At 39.5% G+C, this 16,672-nt stretch overlaps 1 protein-coding gene across 1 annotated transcript; it reads right to left on the bottom strand.

Annotated features, from left to right (window-relative positions):
• Window positions 1-5: 5 nt before the first annotated feature.
• LOC105393249 (modular serine protease) lies at window positions 6-14,857 on the bottom strand. The gene is made up of 10 exons (XM_038110848.2): window positions 14,724-14,857; window positions 14,028-14,067; window positions 13,659-13,805; window positions 13,048-13,250; window positions 12,456-12,668; window positions 8,190-8,351; window positions 7,751-7,872; window positions 5,742-5,918; window positions 4,035-4,194; window positions 6-521 (listed from the first exon to the last, which is right to left on the bottom strand). The coding sequence occupies exons 1-10, from the start codon at window positions 14,755-14,757 to the stop codon at window positions 319-321; spliced, it is 1,461 nt and encodes a 486-aa protein (XP_037966776.2). The 5' UTR covers window positions 14,758-14,857; the 3' UTR covers window positions 6-318.
• Window positions 14,858-16,672: the final 1,815 nt, after the last annotated feature.

The raw sequence follows: 16,672 nt of genomic DNA, 5'->3' as shown, positions 1-16,672 counted from the left end.
CAAGCTTGTTTATGTATATGGCACAACTTTTATTAAGATCTAGTATTAAAAATAGGTATTGCTTCAACAGAAAGTCAGCCGGCGCGACCTCTAATGAACCTCATCTACATGAGTTATTATTCTGAGATTACAAAAAACCTGCCGAGCGTGCGAGTAGTACCCCCGTAACGGTACATTCCGTACCAATATCCGAAAACCGCCACCAAAGTTGGCTTCTAATTGGGACTAAACGGCTCAACTACACCACGTTATAAACATGAACCGACAGACAGCTAGACAGACAGGCAGACACGACGAAAGCAATCTTTCCGTTGCCATTTAGCTACGTTGAACTAAAAACGGCTTGATATAGCCCTCCATTTTCGACAAGTGTGAGAAGGTAGTGATAGTCCCCACGTTGCAGATGTCGTAGCCCTTCGGAGCGGTGGACACGACGCCTCGGAGGTAGTACCTGACGACGCCGAGTTCCTTGCTGGGGAACACCAGGCCGCCTCCGCTGTCGCCTTTGCATACTGTTTTACCTGTAAAAAGGAAGAAAGGGTCTGAATTATGTAAATATCAGTACATAATGATAACTACAGCCTTAATAAGAACGGATGGTGGGGTCTAAGACGGTATTGCCGTTATGTTCAAGCTTGGCCGGCAGATTCACGATATAAGTTGGACGTAGTTACGCAGAAAGGACTCAACCCACACAAACCTAGTTCTGAGATATAGACGTTTTAAGTTCTAATCGGTATTCTTCAGCAATGAAAAGCATCTTATATGTGGAAATTATCTTAAATTATGCATATTTATTGTTATTTTACTATTGCAAATCATGGTGTAGCTATAACGAATATTTATTGAGTTATTAATGAAAATATGCATTTGGATCCTTTCTCCTAAATTGCTTTTTCTATGCAAGCAGGGAAATTCAACGTTTCGCAGAAAGGATCCAACCAAATATTTATTTTTATAAAATATTTTTTTAAATAACAATATGGTTTTTAAATTAAAATATTGATATTTTAGACACAAGACATTACTTTTTTACACAAAATAAAAATTATATATCAAAAGTAAACCTATTATTAAATAATTTATATTGAAATGTAATCGGAAACAACATTTCACATCTATATAAAAATCTAACCGGAACTGTATTCCCAAGCGCAAAACTCTGGATCAACTTAACCGATATTGATATATTTTTTTACGAAATAGAAGCCCACTTTTTTAGTAAGTGTCCCATCCCATATTATCCCATAATTTCAGGATAAAGCAATATGAACATAAGCAAACCTCAAAGGATAAAGTTGGACATAAATAAAATTCTCTTTTACTCTAACTTCACTTCATCATCCTCGGTATATTGCAACTATCCTCCTTTTTATGCCTCCGTAGGATATCCGTCGTTCCCTGTGCTTACCATACGATCGCTGAAAAGTGGGATTTCAGCGATCGTATGGTCCGTATCACTTCGACTTTACTTTGCGGTTGGATATTAAAATTTATGTCAATATGCAGAATAATTATAAATCTCATAATCATTAACCATCATCACGACCCGTCACATCTCCACTGCCGGGGCATGGGTCTCCTTCCAATGAAGGAAGGGATTAGGCCTAGTCCACTACTCTGTCCCAGTGTGGGTTAGTGGACCCCAACACAAGCAAGCTTGTGCTGACAGAGTTGACGGGTAATTGGGCAACCCGACTGTCAGATGTTTTCAAGCCGCCCGAAGGTCTCTGGTAGGCTTAACGACTGCTATCGATTTTATTATAATCATAATGATTACGATTATGCTTCTTGACATATATCAAGATCTGGATATACAAGATGCTCCTGGTTTATTGAATCTGCATCCAACTCCTCAGATGCAGACTGGTTTAGATCTTTAAAAACTTCGGCAATGTGGTCATACCATCTTACAAGTCGGTCTTCCATAGTAACAAGGAGATATCCTGGGGTTTGTTGCAAAGTTTATTTGATTCTTTCTATAGATCCTTCATGGCAGCCGCTGTTTGTTTTCTCCAAGATATAGAATCAGACTAACAGCGTTGGTCCTTTTTTAAATTACGTTTGATATTTTGTTCACAAAGAAAATACTCGTACGCAACTCGTGCTTCTTTAGAATGGTAGTCTAGTTCGATGTTAAGTCTTCCTTGGAGAGTTGATCATATGCCATGTTCCTTAAGACATCCATTCTTTCTTTAAGTGTTCCATGTGCCTTATTATTTCTTTGCAACTTTTTTAAAACATGTCTTTAATGCCAGTGCAGTTATCTTTGATTGAGGCGCGTCGCCCACACTTAGTAGGTTGATGGTATTTGTTGTGGATCTGGATACTAAGTTATCTTCTGACTTCTGGGTCCTGCAGCTTATTTACAGCGACATCTTTGGCAGATCTTGTGGCCTGCTTCTGAGCTCCCGCTATCGTCAAGCAGATTTTTCCAACCACTAAGTGGTGATCACTCTTGACTTTAGCAACCCTTCTTAAGTATTTCTAACATCTAGAAGTGAATGTCTTCATTTTCGAATAATCAAAATGTGGTCGATTTGGTTCCCGGTCCGACAGTCGTGTGAGAACCAAGTCACCTTGTGACATTCCTTGGAGTTACCACCACCGAAAATTAGCCATTAACAATCCTTAGGCATCGTCGCTCGCTAATCAAATCTGGCGTAACTTGTATGAATCTGATAGATGTTTAAGAGTCGAGCGACGCTGCTTATGGATTGTTAATTGCTAATGTGACTTGCCCACACTAACATACATGGACGATGACCAACGAAACTGTGCACCGAATCAGAGTTCCACAAAGAGCTATAGAGCGAGCCATTTTAAGTATTTCGCTTAGACGCATTCCCAACGTGGTGATCCGTCAAAAGAGGAAAGTGTTCAAAGTCGGTATCCGGGTAGCCGAACTGAAATGGGAGTGGCAGGATACTTTGCTCGTGGGGGGACGGAAGGTGAAAAAATGCGGTGACAGAATAGTGGCCAAGAGACGGAACAAAAACAGTTTGAATCCTTTCTGCCAAATAAAATTTGAACTGTTTTATTAAAAACTTATATTATATGAAACAACTCAGACAGTTAGAGTCCTTTCTGCTAAATACAAATTGACTTCTTTCAATCAATAAGTATTTCGCTAAAACGACTCAAGACGGTTTGAGTCCTTTCTGCTAAATACAAATTGTTTTTTTTCAATGAATAAGTATTCCTCTAAAACGACTCAGACGGGTTGAGTCCTTTCTGCTAAATACAAATTGTCTTTTTTTAATGAATACGTATTTCTCTAAAACGACTCAGAGCGCTTGAGTCTTTTATGTAAAACTAAATTTTTCATGGTTTCATAGGAAATGCGTTTCTGTAAAAGGACTCAAACAGTTTGAGTCCTTTATGTGAAACTAAAAAATGTGTGTTTCATACAATGTGGGTTGGTCCCCCACATCAAAAAAGTATGTTGTAGTTGGTTTTTTACTGTGTTTGTTTTCTTGACAGGTAGACCCTACATTAAATAGCATGTTCTAGTATATAACTCAATTTTGACAAAGTTGTGGATTGAGGCCTTTCTGCGTAACTACGTCCAGTTAAATAACGGTAGCCATTTTTTTATTATTCTATTCTATTCTATTCAATTCTCTGTGGGGGTGAAGTACCTGCACCTGGCTCTCACGAATGGAACCTTTGTGCATATCCCCAAGGTCCAAACTGCCTTCCTAAGCTTGGACCATTTCCCACCACGCTGGTCCAATGCGGGTTGGTGGGTTCACATATCTAGATTGATGTGCTAAATCTAGATATGCAGGTTTCCTCACGATGTTTTTCTTCACCGTAAGAGCGATGGTATACATTGTACTTAAATTCAGAAAATAACTCATTGGTACATGTCAGCGCCGGGATTCGAACCCGCATCTCTTGATTGAGAAGCGGGCGCTCACCCGACTGAGCTACCACCGCTCTTTTTTATTACCGGAAGTTACAAAAATACGTTTTTTCATCCCACAAAACACCTCTCAAGTTTTGAACATGGCGAATCCCTCCACCCTTACCATCCTCAGAGCCAGCGCAGAACTTCTGGCTGGTGACCAGGTCGCGATACCCCTCGGGCGCCGAGCGCAGGCACGAGCCCTCGTCCATGTACGGGAGCTCCACCACCTTGAGCACCGCTGACGGGGGGGACTGCGGGCCCGTGAAGCCCCAGCCCGCCACCTGAAACGTCAAAGTCAAATGGTTTATTCATCGTATAAATACAAAATTTTCTGATTAATGTAAATTTTTAATTACAAACTGCTCTCCGTTCGGATAAAAGGTCATCTCACTCAATAGTAGGATCTTCTGGAAAGCAAGTTTAAATTGATTCGTCATTAACACGTTCACGGACAATCCGTCGAGGGCCGTAATTAAGTATCCTTGTAATATGACTACGCGCCTGTGGCCGTCCAACTTCTATTGATTAAAACGGACGAACCGTCAACAGCCGTATCATTTCCGTATTCTTAACAAGAGATGCATGATTTAGTGTCGTATTGTGCTAATTCATTTGTCTCTAGGTGTCATAACAAAGAACTTGTCGGGGTTTCTTTTGCACACACATAAGTGAACTTTATAGTGACATACCGCCTGTCGCCGTAACCGTTAAAAATAAAAATAACCTTCCAGAAGTTAGTGTCACGGCGCGCGCGTCATGGATATGTTGTGTAGAACGGGTGGTAGTATGATAATTTTTGTGGCAAATTACGAGGTAAATTAATAATAAATCGATAAATATTATACTGTTTTGCATATAGGCTACCAACCTATTCGATTCAAATAATATAATTACTTAAATGGAACATAGAAAAGCGAAGATATAACTGTAATGAGGAACTAGAAAATTTTAGGTTTTGTCGATGAACCCCTTTGTTTAATCTTACTATATCAATATCAGCTTTATTTATTGTAAATAGCATGCTAAAAGTGGAACTTTGTATCTGAAAAACGTCCAAACCTATTTGAAAATGATTCGGTCCTTGAAAAAAACTGGCGGCTGCCGCCTGTAGCCGTAGATGTCACTATACGCATTGTTGGATATGCATGATGTGGCGGACCGCTTGTAGACGATACCGTCTATGGCCGTAACTGTCACATTACGTAAATAAAATATGTTGAGATACGGCAATACGTTTCAAGGCGGAACGATAAAATGTATGGGATTTTTAGGTGTCATATCAAAATATTTTCCAACCATCAATTGTCCGTGAACGTGTTAATATCCGGTAATGGTCCACAAACCCGCACTAGGCCAGCGTGGTGGACTAGGCCTAAAAATCCTTTCTTCATTGGAAGCAGACCCGTGCCCTGAAGCACTGGGGACGTGAGAGGTTGTGATGATAGCTGCGATTGTGATGATGGTAGAAGTAACTACTCTGTTGAGCCTCCACCATTGACAGTGTTGGAATGGAAGAATCAATGGCATTAGTCGCCTCGATCAAATATAGGGGGCGAATAAATACTTCTTTTTAGTTTTTCAATAGCAAGGTGGAAAATGGGAAAGTGTGATACTGAACAAACCGCTAACTATATCTATAGGATACAACAGCCTTACCGAAAAAATATAGCAAGGTGTATATAGGTACCTTCAAGACTTCTGTAAGAGATCGCTCTTAGCGATAAGGCCGCCTACAGTTCATAGTTTATAAGTTTAGTTTTCTTTTTGTATGTTTGATTTTACTATTTGTGGTGAGTCACCAATAAAGTAATATTCTATGCTATTCTACCTTCCCATAGCTCCCAGGCCTGAGCTGCTCCGCCTCCACCCGCTTGTTGAAGTTCAAACAGACTGGTTTGATGAAGCTCTTGTACTCGAAGGGTTCCTTCAGGAAGACCAGCGCCAGATCGTAGTCGAAGTTCGTTTCAGCGCCGAAGAACTTGTCTGGCACCACTATGTTTTCTACCTGTGGTGTACAAGATTTAAGGGCTGTGAAACTTTTTTAGTATAAAAGTGCCCAAGGGATGCATGTGCATCCCTTAGTAACTACTTCTTCCAAAATACAGTCTTCGTCAGTTAATTTAATACTTAACCACTTCCAGCAGCTATAGCTTCTGCATCATTCATCCCATCATAAAATATAATATTGTCTTTTAATTTTATACTGTGTTGAACTTAAACACGCAGAAATTTATAAGTACTTACTAGTGTTGCCACGAATAGTGAATTGGCCGAATACCGAATACCGAATATTCGGCGACGCTGCCGGCCGAAGTGCCGAATATTCGGCCGCCGAATATTCGGCGCTACAACCTGTTTTTTTTGTTCCTGGAACTGCTTTGAAGAAGTCGCTACAGATTATATGAGAAATGCTAATTATTAGGAGGCAGAATGCTGTGGCAAACGAGTTGAATTTTTATTTGATAATAGTTCGCCTAGATCGGATGGCCGATCCTTACAAGTGGTGGTCAGCAAACAAAAAAACAATACCCGAACCTTTTGAAATTTGCAAAAACGGTTCTACCTTTTTTGGCATAAGATTTTTTTGCCTAATCTCGTATTGCATAGTAACGTTTGGTCAAAGTCTCGTTACGCCGAAAATCGTATGGCATAAATCTCGTTTAGTAAAAAGTTATTTCGCATAACATTGTTTAGCCTAATAATGGTATGGCCAAATCTTGAATAGCCTAATAATGCTATGGCAATTATGGCATAGGTTTATACAAAGTAATAATATTCGTTTGGCTTTAACTTTGACGGAGCGTCTCCCTACAAAGCGCAAACTGGTATTGGCCTTGTATTGTTTCCGCTGTTTGGAAAACGCTCCGCTCCGCTTCGCTGCGCTCCGCTTTGGTTTTGATGAACATGTGCACCTAACACGCTCCTCCTCGCTTTGCTCGTCGTTGCACCTATTTTTAGGTTTCGATCTCATGGGGTTTGTAATAATTATATTGGTCGTTAACTTTCGATTTTTTGATCATACAATATCGTGATTTTCGGGATGTAGGAGAAAAATACCACAATTTGTACATTTACTACATACTTAATATATTATTTATTAAGATAACATTAGGAGAAACAAGATTATACATAGGTATAGACAAACATAAATTTGAGCAAACGAAACTTAGGTGTTTAAAGATTGTGCCTAAAGAGTTTTAGACGAAACGAGCCTTATGCCACATAAGTCTTGGCAAAGTGATGGTTCGGCCAAAAAAGTTTAGACCATACGAGTTATGCGAAATGAGTTTTGGTCAATAAAGATTATGCCAGATGAGCGGAACCCAAAGCGCAATCGTGGGCTACCAAAAAATGCTGAAATGCTCGTTTTTATCCAGCACAACTTACTACTGATTAATTTTAAGTACTAAAATGTTGTGATTTGGAATTTTTTACATTATTTACTATTCGGTATTCGGCCCGAATAGTACGCACTATTCGGCCGAATACCGAATACTGAAAAAACTGGCCGAATAGGCCGAATACCGAATAGTTGCCGAATATTCGTGGCATCTCTAGTACTTACCCTAAAAATTATAAAGTATGATAATCATAAATGATAATGAATAACTTAATCATTTGAATTCGGTGTATGAAGAGCCTCCACTATAAGTGACTAACCTCTCTAAGTTTTGCGTACCATCAGAAGTGACTGAATGGAAAAAAATCTTCCACGGTGTAAATTACTAATTTAACAGCCTGCTGATCGTCACATGTCGTGTAATACCCTAGTTCAGTTCTAGTGTTAGTCACCGATTCAACGAGAAGAAGAAAATAAGATTAAAAAAATACACTCACGTCTCGTTTCTGCGCTTCAGTATCACCTGGCTCGCTCCAGGGCTTGTAGATCTTGCCGGCCGCCACGGCGTAGTTCTTGGCCTCCTGGAGCTTCAGCGTGTCGTCCCAGAAGCAGTGCGCCGCTGAAGGATAAGGCTCTTTAGCATAGCGATAGTACTCTATATTGTTAAGGAGGAATCAGTAGGTGCAGCTATAGTAACTAACTAATTCGGACTGCGCATTTGTATAACGGAAATTATACAAATGCGCAGTCCGTATTAGTGCACTGCAGAACCGGGGCCTCTTTCAAGACTGGAGGATTTTTATCATAATATCCACACCATAATACTCTTATCTGTCTTAAAATACAAAATACCTCCTTGCCCTAGTTGCCCATTCAGGATTCTTACCCAGACTTTCGGAACAAGACTCACACTAACAACCTAGGAAGCCAACCAACCTGATATAACCAAGGTCTGCGTAACTATAGACCCTCCACAGATCTGTTTGTAGGGCTCCGTGGTCTTCTTGTAGACGCCGACGTGCCACGGCAGCTCCCCGTGCTTGGCCGAGACTCCGCCGGCCACCAGCTGAGTGCTCTCCGGGGTCACGCGGCCGCAATCTGTGGAGACCATCATCAGCATCATCAGCCTTTTAGCGCCCATGTACTGTATATGCCGAAGCCTTTTGCTAGCAGCGGCTATCAGACCGGAGGCTGTATGTTTATTATGCTCAGAGGGTATAAGTAGTACAGGTTTGATAGTTTGTGGAAATCTATTACGTTTTCTCGCATAATTTGTGCATAATTATCTGATGGTATTTAAGATCCTAAACTGCCTTCCTAAGCTTGGACTATTTCCCATCACTCTGGTCCACTACGGGTTGGTTATATATTATATTGGGTATATTACACTAGCTATGCCCGCGAGCTTCGCTTCGCCTTAAAAAGATTTTCCCGTGGGAATTCCGGGATAAAAAGTAGCCTATGTTCTTTCTCAGGGTCTAGACCATATGTATACCAAATTTCATTCAAATCCGTTCAGTAGTTTTTGCGTGAAAGAGTAACAGACAGACAGACACAGTTACTTTCGCATTTATAATATTAAGTTAGGATACGCATCTGATGGCCTAGTACCTACGGGGCACAAGACGCTCACGCCAAGAATTGAGAATACTTTTAAGGTGCGCCTTGCTTGCGCCCAGTGCTAGTCTAGATTTAGTACATCTAGAAGGCTTACAGTATCATCGGCCAATCCTCGACCAATGAACGGCTAGCAGTTGACTGAGTAAGAGAGGTAGGCCAGGTTTCGAACATCTTGAGATCTTTATCCGTCATATCACGGCTCTCTAAATCTGCGTTGACCAGATAATTTCATGGAAATTGTAAAGAAATGAAACAATTTTGATAAAAACTTAAAAAAGTGTTAGTTTATTTCAGATTTTTAAGCATGGTTAAATACAGTAAAAAATATTACTTACCTAGGTAGGTAGTGTAGGTACCTATAAACCTTTTGAGTTCATAACTACTTACAATACTATATTTTTTGGTATAGGTTCATAAAATAATAGCCTCATAAAATGTCAAAGAGTGTTAAATAGCTTTTTAATTTAAGGGCCCGTACAGGGTGACGTGCCGCGCCAATTTTGGGTTTTCAATGCTCTTCACACAGCACACGCAGTGACACGCACACATGTAAGTTTGCACAGTGGGTCGATAAACTTTTACTCACCAACTTTATTGACAATTATGTTCAAGTACATTTTGGGTGATTTAAGGGTAAGTAAGTATAATTCTTACTTACACTGGTAGGCACCAGGAAAGAGTAGAAATTAATAGGGGTGCCACTTTACTCTATACTCGGAACCCGATTAGCTTTCTCAAACAAATGTGGTATTTACTTGTAGAAAGGTAACTAAAAGTATTAAAGTGTAGATAATAAGTTTCGGGCATCCTCCAGCCAACTGAACCCCGACGACAAAGCAAAGTAAATACATAGTGTCGCAAAAGGGCTATACTAAGCCAAAAGGGGATGACTCAAGGGGTCAATCTGAACAACTTTTGTTCTACGAGATTTGCAAATTCGCGAAAAAAAATATTCGTTTTCCATGGTAAAAAGTCACATGTCCAACAAAGTTTCTATGAAAAAGGTTTTTTTTTTGTTAATTTCCAAAACTCGTAGAGCAAAAGTTCAGAATGACCCCCTGTCTTACTCCTTTTTACCCGACTGCCGAAGGAGGAGGGTAATGTTTTTTGATTGTATGTATGTATATATATGTATGTTGTCTGTTTCTTTGTTCCCTCCTGTAGCCTAAACGGCTTGATAGATTTTGATGTATGAGGTATTGTTAGAAGCGTATTGATGGCGCGATGGCTATAGGCTATGTGACGTTCCATTAAAATGTACATAGCGCCCTCTTGAGGACATAACGTGATGATCGAAAAAATAATAATTCAACTTTGCCGTGTAAGGTATCAAATGAAAGGACTTGATTTTCACATTACAAAAATATGCATATTGAAGGTATTTAAATAACAACACCAAAATTATTGAAATAAAAAATGATCATGAACTACCTACCGACGTAAAATTTCATAAAATAAAAACAACTAAAAAGTTACAAATAAAAAAATACAATTATAAAAAACTACAACCTGACTGTACGCTAAAAACATGAAAACGAGTCCCAATGTTAATGGAAAGTATCGCAGGCGGGGACCAACTTGACCGCCACTCAAGGCCGTTTTCTAAGTAACATTCAGCTAAATGGTGAACCCTCTGCTGGTATAATTTGTTTATATACCGCTTTTTCAATACCTGTAAGTACATTTTTTGGCAGCATAATATTTTTACTTAATTTTAGGGTTTCGAACGTCAAAAGAAAAAAGCAACCGTTATAGGATCTCTTTGTTGTCCGTCTGTCTGACTGACTGTCTGTCACCGCCCTTTTTCTCAGAAACGGGTAAAGATATCAAGCTTATATTTCGCATAGATGGGGAGTACCCCAAAAAAAATATTATGGTACTCCCTGTCCCACACAAGTAAATTGGGGCTTATATTTTTTTCAGTTATTTTGATGTGTATCCTTTTTTTTCTTTGTTGTTTTGTATAAGTATGTGTTTCTTTTCTTTAAATCTGTATTTTTTTGTTGTTGCTGTCTATGTGTCGAAAAAATGTATCTTTATCTTCAAATCACGCCATCTATCGTTTTCGTTTTTTTTGTGGCTACTGTCTATAGAAGAAATTCCGTCATTGACAATTTTACGTTACGAATTTATTTTTATTTATTTTATTTTTATTTTTACATTTTCGTGGAGAATCAACAGCATTTTGTTAATAAATAATTATTACTAATGAACACATAACAACTTGATGCCATTAACAGAATGAACTTAGTAAACCCAGTAAACCTAACACATCCAGAGGAAAAACAAAATCTCTTTCTCTCTCTCTGAAAAACATACTTAATAGCCCAAACTCGATGCTTTTAGCTATTAACATCTTTGAAATAAAATTGAGCCACCACCGTGTTACTGCCCTCATCAGATCCTCACGAGACCATACCTCAACCAGCACCAAGAGACTGTATTTTTGATCCCTAACCTAATGTTCGTGCGTATTGTCATCACTTAGATCCATTCGCTATATTCCTGCTCCTCATCAGACCTTTACGAGACTGTAATATCACGAGAATATTGCACACTATCTAATTTAATTTAATGTATTGAATATACTGGAAGAATTTATGCTTCCTCAATTTCAAATCAAATTATGTTGGTGTCATAAAAGTTGAAAAAGTGCAATGACAACCAATGTGCAGTGATTTTGTATCTGTACACGATAAGATCGCGAGCTGTCAGTGCTGCCTAAACCGACGTGACCCTTCTTTGGAGGCCAGCGGCCAACTGAGTCAAACGTCACTTGTGTTTATGATTTTATAACACAGAAAGCCGCCATAGATATTTGTATGAAGATTTGAGGGAAAAAAATTGCTCAAGTTTGGGATTAATTTACACAAAATAAGTGTGTGTTTATTAAAAAACAAGGTATTTAGCGCCTAGTCCAAGCCTTTAACTTTATAATATGATAAAAATCATATGAAAATTCTTTATAATTACGACACCGTTGTTACAATACGGGAGTGTGATTGACTGGTTTTTCTTGATATTCTGAAATTAATTTACAGTTATCCATAATCATTTACTTAAATTCGAATGATTCAGCACCTAGCTAGACTCTTCAACTACCTGTGTGATTTTTTTCAAGGCTGTAGAGCATCATTTACTACATAATTCTATGACAATGCCAACCCTCGATTCCCTATTGCAGACCCTTAATTAAGCTTTCAATATTGTCAGAACATTATTAGACCTACCTACTATAATATCATATAATAATTTATTATGGGTAAGTATATTACGACCATAGGTAATAACTTGCAGGAGTAGTAATTATACCAATTATGTAAGTTCACCCGTAAATAGGACCACATTATCTCCTAAAGTCTATATCATAAACAATATCAGTCACACTAGGCCCTTCTGTTGTAACCACCACCTTTTTCCTCCGAGCAGGCAGATCCTTCAAAACATTGACAGACGTTCCATCCACTATCTCAATTTCCACTCCATCTACATAAACCCTGGAGCCTTTACTGGCCACAACCGTCACATTAACTGGGTCCGGCCCGAAGGACCGATGAACGTATATGTTCAAAGTATCCAAACCTGGAACGCAATGCGGCAAGGAGGTCCATTCTCCGTCGATGCACCTCATTAGAGGTAGGTCAGTCGGTGAGTAGTAGTGGGGGGCCCTGCATTTGGGCTCCACGATGGTGCCATCTGGTTCCAGGTCACGGCAGACCCTGGAGCCTCCTTTGGAGTTGGGGATTTGGCAGAGGAACTCGACGCTAGGACTCTTGATGTTCAGCCTACAGCGACCTGTAAAAGAGTTTTGAGAAGTTTTGAAAATTGGTAGACCTTTTGGACCTTTTTGGCTGTGCTATAAGTACCTACTTCAGTACAGAATACTCTGTTCCATGTGCAGCTTCATGGTTTTTGACCAATGATATTAAATTTCTGAATAAGCTCTTTCATCATGCTTCGTGATGAAACGATGACGATTCGAGTCGTGCTGGCTGGATAAGGTCTTATAGGTTTTATCTGAAATTTGCTGATTTTCAATAAAATGTATTAACCACACACCTTCGATGATCCAAGCCAGACACACCTGAGTCCGCGTTGTTCTATGCCAGACATAAGTATCTGTCAATCACTAATGGTATATGGTGCTAGCTAAGACCGGTAGCTATATACTTACTGACACATCTCGGCACAGGGTGCTGCCACAACCCCTCGCTGCAGTAGCTGTCAGCCGCCCCCTCCAGCACATACCCTCCCTGGCAGGAGAACTTCAGAGTGATGAAGTCGAACTCCTGGCCGGGCCTGGCGTTGGGGTCGTTGGGGCTGGAGTAGACCCCGTGGTCGGGGTAGTCGGGCAGCTTGCATTTGAGCTTTGGCGGGCTACAAGGATGGATTGTAAAAATAAATAAGTCAACGAAAAATAAAGAGAACCGCAGACGAACCAAAGTAACCGACATAGCTAAGCGACTCAGTAAGCTGAATTGGCAGTGGGCCTGGCTCGAAGGACTGATGGTCGGTGGAGCTGAAGAGCTCTCGAGTGGAGACCACATACCAGAAAGGCGTTGGGCGGCCCCCCGCGAGATGGACAGACGATCTAGTCAAGTCCGCGGGGAAGCGCTGGATGCGGGCTGCCTCCGAGCGGACAATGTGGAAAATATTAGGGGAGGCCTAGGTTCAGCCGTGGATCTCTTCATGGCTGAGATGATGATGATGATGAAGTAGTAAAGTGGGCCATTATGCGGGAAATGTGTTACCAAAGTATACAGTCCTAAAAAATCTCCCACTTACGGTGGCTCAGTCGAGGGTTCAGCCACCCAGAAGCTCTTCCTCAGCCAGGGTGGCTGCCAGCGCAGCGGGGAGTCGGGCCCGATCACAGAGTCCAGGAAGTCAGACCTTCTGAACCTCTGCAGCACTGGATCTTGGTGCAAGGTGGCTCTGAAAAGTCATCCACATTTTTAAATCTAGTTACTTATTACGAAAAAAAGAATACTTACACTTAAATTGTCAAGGAAATAAAAACTAAGTAACCAGTGCCAGTAAACCGAAGCCAGAGTTCCACTATCGATGCGAACTTGATTAAGTCAGAATTAAAAAACGTTGAAACATTATGAAGTTATTCAGGCAATCATGAAGATCTATAATAATTAATTACCATACCTGAATTCTGTGTCATCCAGTCCAGATATTGATGACACCGCTGAAATGTAACAACATAACTAGTTAATTTAATTGGTTGATTTAGACGGTTTCTAACGCCCAAAGGTAAAGAGGGATGTTATAAGATTAACGTGTCTTTGTATCGGTGTGTGTGTGTATCTGTCAGCGGTACCGTAGCTCCCAATCAGCTGAACCGATTTTCATTTTGTTTTTTAGGGTTGTAGGTAATGGGCCCGAGTGTTATTACTGTTATAAGTAACTAGCTGTTCCCGCGCGCTTCGCTTCGCCTTAAAAAGTTTTCCCGTGGGAATTCCGGGATAAAAAGTAGCCTATGTTCTTTCCCAGGGTCTAGACCGTATGTATACCAAATTTCATTCAAATCCGTTCAGTAGTTTTGGCGTGAAAGAGTAACAGACAGACAGACAGACAGACACAGTTACTTTCACATTTACAATATTAAGTAAGGATATTAGTTAGGATGTTTCATGATAATCAGTTCAGCAGTAAAAAGTTATGTGACTTTTCTTGTTGAATGTCCCTCTTTGCTTACAAAATCCTAATTCTTGAACCCTTTCAAAAGTATGCACTGCAAAAAAATTTATAATGATGTATGTAACAGTATCAGTTGTGATTAATTTATAAGTAATTAATTATAGGTACCTATACAATTATAACATTTAATAGGCAAGTACATACCAAACCACAAAACAAACGTAGGAACCAACATCATAATCAAACACTCAGCACCTAATTAAAATACCTAAAGACCATAAAGTTTCAAAACTTGTTCAATGCCTATTATTTACTTAGTTATTTAAATGTAAAATGGCACGATATGCCATGCCAGAGTAGACTGAGACCTCTATCGGGGCAGACACAACATGCTAATAATAAGGACAGGGTTTTCCTCATAATAATATATCTATTTTAAAATTAATCAGTGCACAAAGTATAAAGTAGGTATTTTATTAAAAATATTTATTTCCTATTAAGAATATTTAAGTAGGTACTTATAGCCTTTTAGATTGCTCATGAGTTGGGTTCGTGGCGCTAAGGGCAATGGCGCTTCTTTTGGGCTGGTGATGATGATAATACTCTAAATATATAAAACACACTAGATATAATTCGATAATCCATGGGGTGACTTTTAGAGGACCATTCTGAATATCCCAGCCACCTCCTATCGGCTAAGATCGATTATTAATCATCTTACAGGTTTAAAAGTGAGAGCCTAAAATCGCAGCCATCTAGAGAATCTTACTTCTCCTGGCAACACTGACAGGGGTCACAATATCAGGAAATACCAGTTTATATGTATAGAAGTGAGAGCGAGTCATTTTGTGATAAACTTATGATCTCTGGCCTTTGCAGATATCAGAAAAATACATATAAGTCTCAGACCTACTACTATAAGAGTTTTCCCAGAGTCAAACTGTACCTATCTATCGTGGCGAGGCTTCTAAGCTGGGCCATTATACCTAGGACCTAGGCTACTTAAGACTTAGGGCCACTTGCATAAACATTTAAATCTAGATTTAGCGTAAAATTTGACACTAAGCCCCACTTGCATAAACATATTAAATCTAGATTTAGTGTTAAATCTCGATTTAGTGTCAAATTTTATATGGACTGACGTTTCTTAAATCGACATTTGACACTAAATCTAGATTTAATATGTTTCTGCAAGTGGCCCTAAATCGAGATTAAACACTAAATCTAGATTTAATATGTTGGTGCAAGTGGCCCTTGGTTATTTATTAATTTACTCTTTACTGAATACAAAAACAAACACAGAAAATTAAGTACACAAAGGCGGGCTCATTGCCAAAAAGTAATTTCTTCCAGCCATACCTTATTCCCGGAGAGACCCCGGAGGTCCGAGGGTTTTTGCTGTGATGTTTTCGTGATCCGTTGACGGTTATTCCGATCTGTTACCCTAGAAAATTCACCCTAGGTTGGATTCTGGGAAACGTAGGTATGTCCGAGACTTTACCCTTCTTCTTCTTCTTTCTCCTGCCCTCTTCCTACCCTATCCTAATAAATTAGTTTTTTTAGTAGGCTATTATATTCTCCGACATTTTACGTTTCCTAGGGTGATTTTTTAGGGTAACAAATAAGAATAACCATTTTGCTAACTTTCTTGAGCAATTTTTGATAAGCTCGTTAAATACGTGTCCACTGGCATCCCCAAACAAGTTTTGCGGTCATTAGCTGCCAGTGATGACATCTGCGGGAAATAATGCTAAAACTAATTTATTATTAGCTTCACTTACGCCTCGATATTATTGTACTTATTCCAAAACGGCGATATGGTTCAAAACCTATCACGTGAGTACAAATGTGCTGCGAAAAGTGGGTGACTCGCTTGTGAGCCACCTCTGACTACCCCTTCGGGGATTACAGTTGTGAGTGCATATACATACTTACGTACGCCACAATAATAATTTGAATTAATATGCTTATACCTAGTAACATACACTACCTTTCTTGACACGGATTACAGTTTAGTTACTATTGTAATTTAATTACCGAGACTGCTTATTAAAGCTGTTGTATGTTGTTTAAAAGTGTCCCGTGGGAATTCTGGGTTAAAAAGTAGCCTACAAATGTTAATACAGGGTGTAATTAATTAACTAGTAAGTCAG

The sequence above is a fragment of the Plutella xylostella genome, chromosome 24 (genome assembly GCF_932276165.1).
Source record: "Plutella xylostella chromosome 24, ilPluXylo3.1, whole genome shotgun sequence".
In the NCBI taxonomy this organism is placed as follows: domain Eukaryota; kingdom Metazoa; phylum Arthropoda; class Insecta; order Lepidoptera; family Plutellidae; genus Plutella; species Plutella xylostella.
This window is presented reverse-complemented; position numbering and strand designations above follow the sequence as displayed.

Bases quoted from the DNA above. Each gene is read 5' to 3' on its own strand.
- LOC105393249 (XM_038110848.2), bottom strand. From the start codon at position 14,757: ATGATGTTGGTTCCTACGTTTGTTTTGTGGTTTG. The intron at 8,352-12,455 runs GTTTGGATACTT...TGGTCTCCACAG, and splicing joins CTTGCCGCATTGCGTTCCAG to ATTGCGGCCGCGTGACCCCG. The intron at 522-4,034 runs GTAAGGGTGGAG...TCCTTTTTACAG, and splicing joins CTGCGCTGGCTCTGAGGATG to GTAAAACAGTATGCAAAGGC.